General features: G+C 44.5%; 1 protein-coding gene across 1 annotated transcript in view; it reads left to right on the forward strand.

The window, feature by feature from the left end:
- The window catches only part of INPP5B (inositol polyphosphate-5-phosphatase B), a 46,993-nt gene that overhangs the window by 20,406 nt on the left and 14,322 nt on the right, over nucleotides 1-12,265 (forward strand). The window contains 6 exon segments of the mRNA XM_049617450.1: nucleotides 5,856-5,952; nucleotides 7,632-7,799; nucleotides 8,927-9,028; nucleotides 9,821-9,935; nucleotides 10,295-10,411; nucleotides 11,269-11,456. Of these exon segments, the coding sequence (XP_049473407.1) occupies nucleotides 5,856-5,952; nucleotides 7,632-7,799; nucleotides 8,927-9,028; nucleotides 9,821-9,935; nucleotides 10,295-10,411; nucleotides 11,269-11,456 (787 nt within the window).

Raw genomic sequence — 12,265 nt, forward strand, 5'->3', positions numbered from 1 at the left:
CTTAAATACTTAGTAATTTATTTGGCCCTAACTATTTGAACAGCTCTATTAGGTATTCCTTTTGGCCTAGAGGCTCTTTGAAAAAAAATCACTGAGACAGGAAGGGTGCCGTGAACAGAGGAAGTTTAGGAAGTTCTGGAGAAAGGGGATAGAGTGATGTGGGGTGGTAGGGTGGTAGATAGAGCGTCAGCCTCCTGATGTCTGAGCAGAGGCCGGAATGAAATGGAGTGAGTAGTGTGGAGATCTGAAGGCAAAGCATTCCAGGCAGAGGGACCAGCAAGATCAAAGTCCCTGAGTTGGGAATGTGCCTGACATGTTCTAGGAACAGCAGAAAAGGAAACGGAGCCAGAGCAGACCGGGTGACATAGAGCACGGTGGATGAGGCCAGAGAGGTGTGAAGGCCAGGTTAGGTAAGGAGCTAGAGCTCTGCTGAAAGATCTAGGTTGGAGCATGAAAATTTGGGAGTGGTCAGCATGTAGGTGGTTTTTAAAACTGAGACTGAGAGGCACCTGGGTGGCTCAGTCCATTAAGTGTCCGACTTCGGCTCATGATTTCATGGCTTGTGGGTTCCCACATCAGGCTCTGCACTGTCAGTGTGGAGCCTGCTTGGGATTCTCTCTCTCTCTCTCTCTCTCTCTCTCTCTCTCTCTCAAAATAAATAATAAATAACCTTCAAATAAAAAATAAGACTCTGAAACTGAGATCACCTAGCTGGGAAAGAGTGTAGCTGGAGAAGTGGTCATGCCAGGACCTAGCCTGGATTCATTCCTGGGGGTGGGGGTGGGGGTGGGGTGCATGGAGAAAAGAGGAGCCTTCAGAAAGTAAAGAAGTTGTGTGGGGGGGGGGGGGGAAGGAGTGGTTTCTATCAAGTGCTGCCGAAGAGAGGTTGAAGTGAGCTTAGCTGAAAACCGGGGAACTGACCACTGGATTTGGCGACATGAATGAAGCGTATCAGTAACCTTAACACAGCAGTTTCAGGGGGAGCCGTGGGGAGTCATGCTCTACCTCCTTGAAGGTAGAGTGTTCACCTACAGTATTTGAAATTCTTCAGAGCAGATTTGTCTTTTCCTCTCCACTTATTTTTTTATTCAGTTATTTGTAGCGCTATGGACTGATGGCTGTTTCTTTTATACTTTGAATTATAATCCAGTATTGTTGCTCACATTGTTCCAGCTGTGACCATTGGAGCTCTTTCAGTTGGCTCCTGTGTTCATTTGACATACTCCCCTCATTGTGGGTGTTTTAATTTAATTTAATTTATTTTTTTAAATGTTTATTATTATTATTTTTTTTTTGAGAGAGAGAGAGAGAGAGAGAGGGAGGGAAGGAGAGAAACAGAGGATACGAAGCAGGCTCCCCACTGACAGAGAGCCGACGTGGGGCTTGAACCCATGAACTGTGAGATCATGACCTGTGCCGAAGTCAGACGCGGATTTTGTTTTGTTTTGTTTTGTTTTGTTTTGTTTTGTTTTGTTTTTTGAGTGCTTTCTTGTTTTCTGGCACTACAAAATGCTCCATCTTGTATATTTCCTACCCCAGACCTAAGATAACCATATCTCAAGGAGCCTTGGTTCCTTTTATTGGTGAATAAATGGTATTAGAAACCAGGATCTAGGTATTAAAGAGTGGTCCTTGCTACTGGTGGGTCCTTGCTTCTGGGCTCTCTTAGCTGACGGAGCAAGGAAATGTATATGTGTATACTTACACGTGTGTGCCTCTGTATTTCTGCATGTAACCATATGGATGTATGTTAGGTAAACATGAACTCATGCTGGTATCTCCAGCTCTAATCCAGTACCACATGGATCATTCTAGTCTCTTCCCCTTCCAGGTTTATCTGGAACCTCTTTACCCCTACAATGAGACACCCAACTCCTGCAATCCACTACCCATTTTCTTTCTTTCTTTTTTTTTCTTCTTTTTTAAGTTTATTTATTTATTTTGAGAGAGAGAGAGAGAGACGTTCCCAAGCAGGCCCTGCAGTGTCAGCATGGCGGGGCTTAAACCCACAAACTGTGAGATCATGACCTGAGCCAAAATCAAGAGTTGGATGCTCAACCAACTAAGCCACCCAGGCACCCCTCCTCTGTCTGTCTTCTTAAGTGTTAAATTCCAGGATCCAGGTAGAGTGACTTCACAATTGTTAACCCATATCCCCGTGGGAAACAGCATTTCAGCTAGAGTATAGTGCTTGCATACAGTTCATTTTGCCTTTAGTCTTACAGGTTCCACTAATTTCCAAAGTTACTTGGGTCAGCACTTTTTTCTTCTGTCCTCTTCATTGAGGCTGTTCATACATTTGTAATATAGTTAGATACTTTGTCATTTCCTGTATTTTACTCTAGGATCCCCTGACCTCCAAAATGATTTTTTAAATTTGCATACATTAAAGTTCACTCTTTGTGCTATAAAGTTCCATGAGTTTTGAAGCCTATAGATAGTGTCATGTATCCATCATCACAGTTTCTTACAGAATAGTTTCACTGACCCAAAAAGTCCCCTGTGCTTCCCTCACTTAATCCTTATGCACCCACTGAACACTTGGCGACCACTGATCTATTTACCATCTCTAGAGTTTTGCCTTAACCGTGATGTGATATAAGTGGAATCCTACAGTGTGTAACCTTTTCAGAATGGCTTCTTTCACTTAGCAATATGTGTTTAAGATTCACTCATGTCTTTTGGTGATTTGGTGACCCCTTATTTTTTATTGCCGAATAATATTTCATTATACGAGTACCATGGTTTGTTTATCCAGTCACCTATTGAAGGACATCTTGGTTGCTTTCAGCTTTTGATGAGTATGAATAAAGCTGCCGTAAACATTTATGTGCAGGTTTTTATATGGACATAAAACTTCAAATCATAAGTATCTAGGAGTGCGATTGCTGGATCATATGGTTGAGGCTACGTTTAGCTTTGTAAGAAACGACCAAGCTGCTTGCAGAGTGGCTGTACCATTTTCCATTCCCACAACCAGTGCATGAGAGTTCCTCTTGCTCCACATCCTTGCCAGCAATTGGTAGAGTCAGCTTTTTGGTTTTCAACCATTCTAATAGGTGTCCCCGTATGCCATTCACTAGCTCAAGTACCTTGGCTGTCTAAGCTTTAGAGTTCAATGAGAGTAAAGCAAGAGAGGTAGGATACAGTTGGGGATTTGGGTCTCAGAGATAACTAGCTAACCATGGGGTCATAGAAGTCTAGAAACAACCTGATATAGTTTCCTTTCTTACTTTTGTTGTATGCCGAACACAATGGGAAGATGGCCCGAAACATTCCAAAAGAACACTACAGACTTGAGCTTAGATGTTACGTATTTATATAAGACACATGAGGGATCCATATTCACCCAGTATTTTCTTTTGAATTGTTGAGTGATTGAACTGCTTGTGTGCTGGCTGGTATGCTGGATGATGGGGATGCAGTGATGAATAAATCAGACATAGTTGTGTCCCCAGTAAGCTCACAGTCTAACCAGGGGGAGAAATAGTTATAATACACAGCAATTTAGGCTATAATGAAAGACGTACGGGGAGCTGTGGGAACACCAGTGGAAGGGCATCTGACCTTATCTAGGAGTCAGAGATTGTGGCATCTTAGAAGAAGTGACCTCGGCTCCTCTCTGGCCCTCCCCTGCTCACTCTCTGTCTCTCTCTGTCTCTCAATAATAAATAAACGTTAAAAAAAAAAAGGGGGGGGGGCACCTGGGTGGCTCTGTCGGTTAAGCGTCCGACTTTGGCTCAGGTTGTGATCTCGCAGTTTGTGAGTTCGAGCCCCGTGTCGGGCTCTGAGCTGTCAGCACAGAGCCTGGAGCCTGCTTTAGTTCTGTGTCTCCCTCTCTCTCTGCCCCTCCCCTGCTCACTCTCTGTCTCTCTCTCTGTCTCTCAATAATAAATAAACGTTAAAAAAAAAAAAAAAAAGAAGTGACCTTGGAGATGTGGTCCATAGCAGGGCTTGGCTAAGTACAGGCCATGGGCCCAATCCAGCTCACTGCCTGCTTTGTACAGCCTGTGAGCTAAGAATAGTTTTTATAGTTTTAAATGTCTGAAAAGAATTAGAAGAGAATAATTTTTTGTGACATTTAAAAATTATATAATCCTCAGATTTCGATGTCTATAAATAAAGTTTTATTGGAACAAAGCCCTGCTTATGGCTCCTTTTACCTTATGACAGCAGGGTCAAATAGTTGTGATGGAGACTGTACAGCCTGCAGATACTCGGCCATTTACACTCTGCCCTTTGCAGAAAAGTTTGCCAGTCCCTGGCCCCAGGATGGGTAGGAGTAAGCCGTGTAAAGCAGGATGAGGAAGAAGGAAGTGGGTTTCTGATGGGATCATGGTATAACTGCAGTAACTTTAATATACTTAGACTGTGGCAGTCCAGGGGGCAGGGAGCCAGAGGACTGTGGTGAAAGATGCAGGTGGACAGGTGGGCAGGAATCAGACCAGAAGGAGACTTGGCAGCCATATTGAGAGGGTTGGGTTTATCCAATGGGAAGCTTTTAAAAGATTTAAGTGATGTGATTAGCGTTCCTTTAAAAAAAAAAAATCCTCTTGCCACAGTGTAGAGTTCGGGTCAGAGATGGTGGGGTGAGAAAGGAGGCCAGGAGACTATTAATCAGGTTTTTTAAGTCATTCCAGGGAGATGCTGGTAACATGAGCTAGTAGGGTGACATTGGAATATATTGATTTGAGAGGCCTTTAGGAGGCAAAATTGAAAGGCCTTAGGAATTGATTGGAGGTACTGAAATGTAATTATTTTCATGTTTCAAATTGTGTGTGTGTGTATGTGTGTGTTTTCAACTCTGAAGTTTGTTTTTTTCTGGTTCCTGTGAATGCATGGTTGAAAATCCATGTTTAGTAATAGTCTTCAGGGCAAAATTCTTTCGTGATGTTTCATCCCTCCAGTGCTCCTGGTAACTTGTGTGTTGAAGCAGCATCTTTCCGTGGCTTCTCCATTGCTGTTTTCTGTTGACAAGAGATTTGGCTTTTTACCTATTTATTTTCTAAGTAAGCTCCACACCCGGCGTGGAGGCCAGCATGGGGCTTGAACTCACGACCCTGAGAACAACACCTGAGCTGAGATCAAGAGTCTGACACTTAACCGACTGAGCCACACAGGCATCCCACAGATTGGGCTTTTAAGGAGCCAAGAAACTGTTGGCAGATTAATTTTCCTTTTCAGGTTTATCTTGGTTTAACAACTGTGTCAAAGTATTTATTTATTGAAAGTCCTTGGTTTGCTGTTTGGTTTTGAGGCAATTTGTTAACAATGACAAGTGCTTCCCATTCTCTAGAGCACTTAGACCCTTTCCAGTGTTAGATCTCTGACCCTTGCCTCTTTCCTCCTTGAAGTTCCACTTGGAGTAAATGGAGTGATATCACTATCTTATATTTCATAATATGCTGTGTGGCTTCCAGAGTTCTTACATGTCAACTATTTGATCCCTACAGTAAACCTGTGAGAAGGGCAGGGTAGGTCAAGTCACTGACATTAAGAGAGATTGAAGCCTTGCCCAAAGTCAAGAGGTCAGTAAATAGAGCTGGTGATGGAGCTTAGGTCTGCAGATTTTCAAAGTTTTATTCTTTCTGTAATGCACTCTTGTCTCTAGGAAAAGGGAGTCAGACCAGTGGGATATTTATGTTTTCAGAAGTAAAGATCTCTGGATGAAATGCTTGTTTTTTCTCCCTCTCTCTGTGCTCTGGGAGCTTCACTCAGACACCAGCACAGACCTTTCCTGTGCTTTCAAGAAGTATGTGGACAACCAGTGATTCCTAGACTACAATTTGAGAAGTGGGGGGTCTGTATATTAAAGTATATGTAAGTGTGTTTTCATTCCCTCCCCCTCCCCTTAGGTGTTTTTGACTTTGATGATTCAAGGTCAGATGGGAAAGGCATGCTTGTGGACCAAAGCTCTTGGGGTCAGGATACAGCAGACAACTTGCTCACAAGGTAATGCACTCTCCCTTCATTTGTGTCTCTTAGGGCCACAATTTTCCTCATTATAGAACTGAGACCATTACTGTGCATGATGTAAGTTGTCCCAAGGTGGCTGGCTTAAGAGATGTTGGACACTTCCTGAGCATTTACTGCGTATGCCCCGTACTGTGCTTTTACCTGGATTATCTTATTTTAACCTAAGACATAGGTTCCATTATTTTCTCTATTTTACAAGTACAGAAACAGGTGAAGAAGAGACTTTATAGAATGTACCCAAGATCCAGACCTAGCAAGTAGCCCATCTAGAGTTTGAAAGTGGCAGTATAACCCTACCTTAGAAATGTAGAAGATTAGAAACAGTTTTATTTCTCCTTCCCATTCTTTTAGGAGTTTCCGGACTCTGAAGATACTTTTTTCCGCTTTTATGTTCTCTCTTTTTTTGATATGCTATTATATTTAGCCTGTACACCAGTGCCCCCTACTGATTGTAGCCGGAATCTCATCTGGTCAAGATAGATTAAAAACTTGTTTTGGTCAGTATTTTAATTATGCACTGAAGCAGTAGCCAACAATCCCTGAACTTTATTTATTTTTGTTTGAGTTTTATTTATTTTTTTTAAGTAATCTCTATATCCAACATGGGGCTTGAACTCACGACTCCAAGATCAAGAGTGGTGCACTCCACTGACTGAGCCAGCCAGGCACTCCTGGAATCCCTGAATTTTAAATGATAGGTAGATCTGTCATTCTCAGCTCACTTATAATTAGTATGTACTTGATACAATACCAGATACTTGTAGCTATTTATTCAGTGTCAGAAGTTGTTGTGGGTGCTTCGTATATCTTAATTCATTAAGTAATCATCAACAAAAGTTTCTGTGCTGTTATTAGGATTCTGTTAGATAAATGTATCAAATTTTACATTTTGCTTAACTTAAAAATTTTTTTGATGTTTGTTTATTTTTGAGAGAAAGAGAGAGAGAGAGAGAGAGCAAGCGGGGGAGGGGCAGAGAGAGGAGACACAGAATCCGAAGTAGGCTCTGGGCTCTGTGCTGACAGCTTAGAGTCTGACATGGGGCTCGAACTCACGAACTGTGAGATCATGACCTGGGCTGAAGTCAGATACTTAACCGACTGAGCCACCCAGGCGCCTCTATTTTGCTTAACTTTAAATGTTGGCATTTGAATAATTTTTAGTATGACTGTTAAAACTGCACAAATAAAAATGAAATACAGATTTTCTTGTTCTCCTCTTATTTCTGATTATTCCTGTGGAATAGAGATACAGTAGAATTGTCAAGTCAAAGGATCTGGATAGTTTTATAGTTTCTTTACATGAAGCATTAGGGTCTAGAAAGAGCACCGTCAAATCTGGGTTCTAATCCATACTCTGCGACCATCCAACTGGGTGGACCATTGATGATGCTAGGTCTCATTTTTCTTATTTGAAAAAGGAAGGGATTAGATCAGTATGTCTTCAAGGTCCCCCCCGATCTGACATCTCTATCAGAAAATCTCTGGACCAATGTGCTATATGGTTGACAACATGTAAGTTTATTTAATTGCACATAGAAATAATGTTGTCTTAGTGAATGCATTTAACTTTGGAAACTTCTAGCTTTATGTTCATGTATTTTGTCATGGGGAGACTCATCAGAATATGATAAATTTCTGTTTCTTTGTTTTTCTAGACAGAATAAATCCAAGTCTGACATCATTAACATGGTGCACTCCTCCACTATCACAGTATCAGACAAGGCTCATATTTTATCAATTCAGAAGTTCGGACTGCGAGATACAATAGTGAAATCACATCTGGTGCAGAGAGAAGAGGATTATACCTATATCCAGAACTTCAGGTAGCTAACTGGGTGGACTGTTTTCAAAGCAAGGTGATCTCTCAGCTCTCTGGAATGTAAGCACTTCCCCCCAACCCCCCGTATCCTGGATTTGGAAGCAAATCCTTCTGCGGAGTCTCTCCCATCATTTTCGAAATGATCATTTCCTTTCGCTCTTCACTAGTAGGCATTTATTCTTGTGCCTTCTCTGGCCAGGCATGGTGGTAGGTGTGGTAGAGCGGAAGTGACACAACTTGCAAATAGTTACAGCAATATTTGAAGAGACATAGGGGCCAGAAGAAGGAATGATATCCTGAAATTTGCGTATCTCTTGGTCATTCCAGGCCTTTGAGTGTATATTTATTTAGTTTTGGGAGAGCGAAAGCACGTATGCATTGAAGACAGTCCTTTCTTTGTTTATATGTTTATTTGTTTTTGAGAGAGAGAGAGCCCGTGTGCGAGGGAGGGACAGAGAGAGAGAGAGAGGGAGACAGAGGGTCCAAAGCAGGCTCTGCGCTGAAAGCAGAGAGCCCCGTGTAGGGCTCCAACTCACAAAGCACAAGATCATGACCTGAGCCAAAGTCAGACACTTAACTGAGCCATCCACGTGGCCCTGAAGAAAGTCCTTTAAGTTGAAGTTAGTGAATTGAAGTTAGTGTTTGGTAATCTTTTTAGACAAGATTACTGGACGTGAAATGAGTAGGGGTTGCAGGATTCTGCTAGATCTTTTTAAATCCGTGCACTGGGACTATAAACACAAGGTAACATTGCTTCCAGGTATATAAAGAACAACTTATTGTGAACACTGCTGTTGCTTTCCTTCTGAAAGTAACAAGGTACTTCTCCCCCCCCCCCCCCCAGTTCCCTAGCATACACAGGATGAAGAATCATTTTGTGGATTATAGCTCTCTAATGTGTTTCAAAGCTAAACAGGAATGTTCAGAGTAGGCCTGTCCTGTTTGAAGTCCTCATGAAAGCACCAAAGTCACCCTTTGGTGCCACAGTCGTTGGTCTAAGTTAGATGTGACATTTCTTGTCTTCGAATTCCACCCCAAAGAGACTGAAACTGGGCAAAGTCAGCATAGGATGCTTTCCCCTGTCACGTCCATAGTCCTCCCAAGTGACTCATCAGTTCTCTTTGTTGACAGGTTTTTTGTGGGAACGTACAATGTGAATGGCCAGTCCCCCAAAGAATGCCTCCGGCCCTGGCTAAGCCATGGCATTGAGGCCCCAGATGTGTACTGTGTAGGGTGAGTGCCTCTCTTCTCGGTTGCCTCTACATCTCGAGAAAGTACAGCTGGGGTTGAAGGGACAGGGACATGAATGTATAACTCTGTTTTCACAGCAGGTGAAGGGATTGAAAAATGAGCATGTGCTTAATAACAGCTGCTTCTCTGTTTGATGTTCTTACTCGTGGTAAACAAATTTCCGGCACCATTAAAGTGATGTGCTTGGCATTTAAATGCTATTATTTAATTGTTAGTGCAACCCTCCTGTTAAAATCACTACACCTTGAATTGACTTTCATCACTTACACATTCAACACTTTGTCAGTCATAAAGCAAAGATCTCTTTTTGCCAGGGCAGGAAGGGTAGCTTTTTTAAAAGCGCCATCAGTCATTTTTTCCCCCTCCATACTTCTGTCTTCTTACCACTGTCCTGGGCACTATGGATGGGGTGGGGGCAGCAAAGAAGCCTGTATGGTAAAGTGGGAAGGGCCTAGAATTTGGAATTTATATAGACGCAGGCGTGGCCCCCAGTTTGCCATTCGGTGCTTGTGTGAAATAGCGGTCTTGGCTGTGAAATGGAGATGCTTCTAACTGCTTCACAGGCTGGTTACAGAGAGGAAATGGGTGGCTGCCCATGAAAGTGCTGGTGGTTCCTTAGCACTTAGTCCCTTGGCTTCAAGTGTTTATTTTTCTCCCCTCTCGAGGGGCCTGCAGTTCAGCTGGAGACCCAGGACACGTGCATCTAAACCAGTCTGAGGACGGGTTGTCTCGCACACTACCTTTCTCTGTCTGACCGCTTGCTGCTTATAATAGGTTCCAGGAGCTTGACCTGAGTAAGGAGGCCTTTTTCTTCCATGATACCCCAAAGGAAGAAGAGTGGTTTAAAGCTGTATCAGAAGGTCTTCATCCAGATGCCAAATACGCAAAGGTAAGAGAGGGGCCAGTGACCTTTAATTTTGTGTTGCCACGCAGGGAAATTCGAAGACCGTTTGGACTTTTCCTGTGACCTTTATCAAAAGCCAGTCCTAATTATTTCAGTTCCAAGTCCTCCAGAAGAGGTGCTGTGGGTAGGAAAGACGCAGGCCTTGGTGCTGGCAGGCTGTCCAGGTTATCACGTAGCATGTTCAGTGAGCTGAACAGGTGATCACCCTGTGTCCTGTTCGGAAGAAGGAGACGCATTAGCACCCTGAGCCAACCAACTTCAAGACTCCTTTTCCTCTGGGACCTTTATTCCCGTTTTCGACTGTGTTTCATGCCGTGACTTGAATGTTTGTCCCTGTTGTCCAGGTGAAGCTCATCCGACTGGTCGGGATTATGCTGCTGTTGTACGTCAAACAGGAACACGCGGCGCACATCTCCGAGGTGGAAGCTGAGACCGTGGGGACAGGAATCATGGGGAGGATGGTGAGGTTTTGGTCGGTATGCTTGGCAACACCGGTGGCCTTGACCCCTAAGGTTTTGACACTGTGTGTCCTGATACCATGACTGCACGCGCCCCAGTTGGATGGTGCTGGTATGACAAGATGAACGGGGCGTTCAAGCACAGCTAGATGGAGCGGACCGCTCAGAGGTCGGATTTCAGTGAACTCACCCCATTCAGTTGACTTACCCCATTAGCACGTATCCCCGTGTCCGCTCCACGCCGGAGCCTCTAGTTGATCTGCCCCTTCCGCCCATGAAATATGTTGCAGAGACGCTGTTGGGAAACCAAGATAAAGAAAGAGCGCCAGGGCTGCCTGGGTGGCTCAGTCAGCTGTGTGTCCGACTCTTGGTTTCGGCTCAGGTCATGATCTTATGGTTCGTGGGGTCAGGCCTCTCGAGAGAGAGAGATTCTCTCCCCCCCCCCCCTTTCTCCCCCCCCCCCTTCTCATTCTCTCTCTCTCTCTTTCTATCTCAACATAAAGTTAAAAAAAAAAAAAAGGAAAGAATGCTGATAACAGGTTTGCAATTTTCTTGTCTTGAGGCTCCCACAGTCCCACTTTTAGACTCCACTGCAAGAGCTTGGCTTCCTGTGGAGAAGGGCAAGCATGTGGCTTGCCTGTGACTTAGTGAAAAGTGGACTCAGCTTGGCCACTGACCGGCTAGTCACTCCAGCCAGTGACTCTGGGGTTTGTTTTCTTACCTGTTCAAAGACAGACAGTCACACTGCTTCGTCTCCCTGTCAGGATCATTTTGAAGAGGAAACGTTTTGAGGGTGTGCGGGCGGGAGCGACCGACACGACGAGGTGGCGAGTCGGATTCTGTCGGGCTCTTTTCCGCAGGGCAACAAGGGAGGAGTGGCCATCCGGTTCCAGCTCCACAACACCAGTATCTGTGTCGTGAACTCTCACCTGGCAGCCCACACAGAAGAGTGTGAGAGGAGGAACCAGGACTATAAAGACATCTGTTCTCGAATGCAGTTTTGTCAGGCTGACCCAAGCCTCCCCCCTCTCACCATCAGCAAGCACGAGTGAGTCTGGGCGTGGAGCCCAAGCAGTTCACCGCTCCTGCTGTGCAGAGCTGGGGCTCCCCCTGTTGCGTTGGGGGCAGGCCTCCCACGGCCCGAGTGGGAGCTCCAGCCAGCGCTTGCTTCCACGCGGGTTATGTCCCATGAGATGTTCGGTTTCTCAACTCCCCATCCGGCAGATCTCTGGCATCTTGGTCCCACGTCATTTGTCCCCAGAAAAACGTTGGTTTATTTTAATGCGGGTCTGCCTCGATAAACAGCAGGAGGGAAGCAACCAAAGAACGAGCTTGTCAAGCTTTACAGCAAGCTTCGCAAGGTTTTAGAAGTATGTTTTCAGATCCTGTGCATCTGTTCTTTCCAGAAGCATATGTGATTAAAATTGGACTGCAGTAGTATACCTTCGCTTAGTCTTAAACCTCTTGATTCACCGTTAGAGTTGTAGTTACAGCTGCTTAGAGAATCTTGTGCTGATCTTTGTTCCCTTAATCTCTAAAACTTCCCGTATGTCTAAATTTGCGGCATGTTAGAATCCCAGGCTTTACGGTAACACTTGAAGCTTGTGCCACTTCTTTTAGAAAAAGGAAGAAGCCATTGGGGCCATGGTGTCTGCCAGGGAGCACACAGATTCAAGCCTCTCATCCCGCCTGCCGCGGTGGTGGAACTGTCTTGAGCTCACTGGTGTTCTGGAAGCTGACGGGATGGCTTTCCTTCTCCGGGAACCCAGCAGGGAGTGTGTCTTCCATTCTGCTGAACCTCCGGCACCCTAGTTTGGGAGGTGGCAGCTTGCATGTCAGTCTGTCTGCTGTGAGCTC

The sequence above is a fragment of the Panthera uncia genome (assembly GCF_023721935.1).
Source record: "Panthera uncia isolate 11264 chromosome C1 unlocalized genomic scaffold, Puncia_PCG_1.0 HiC_scaffold_4, whole genome shotgun sequence".
Classification (NCBI taxonomy): domain Eukaryota; kingdom Metazoa; phylum Chordata; class Mammalia; order Carnivora; family Felidae; genus Panthera; species Panthera uncia.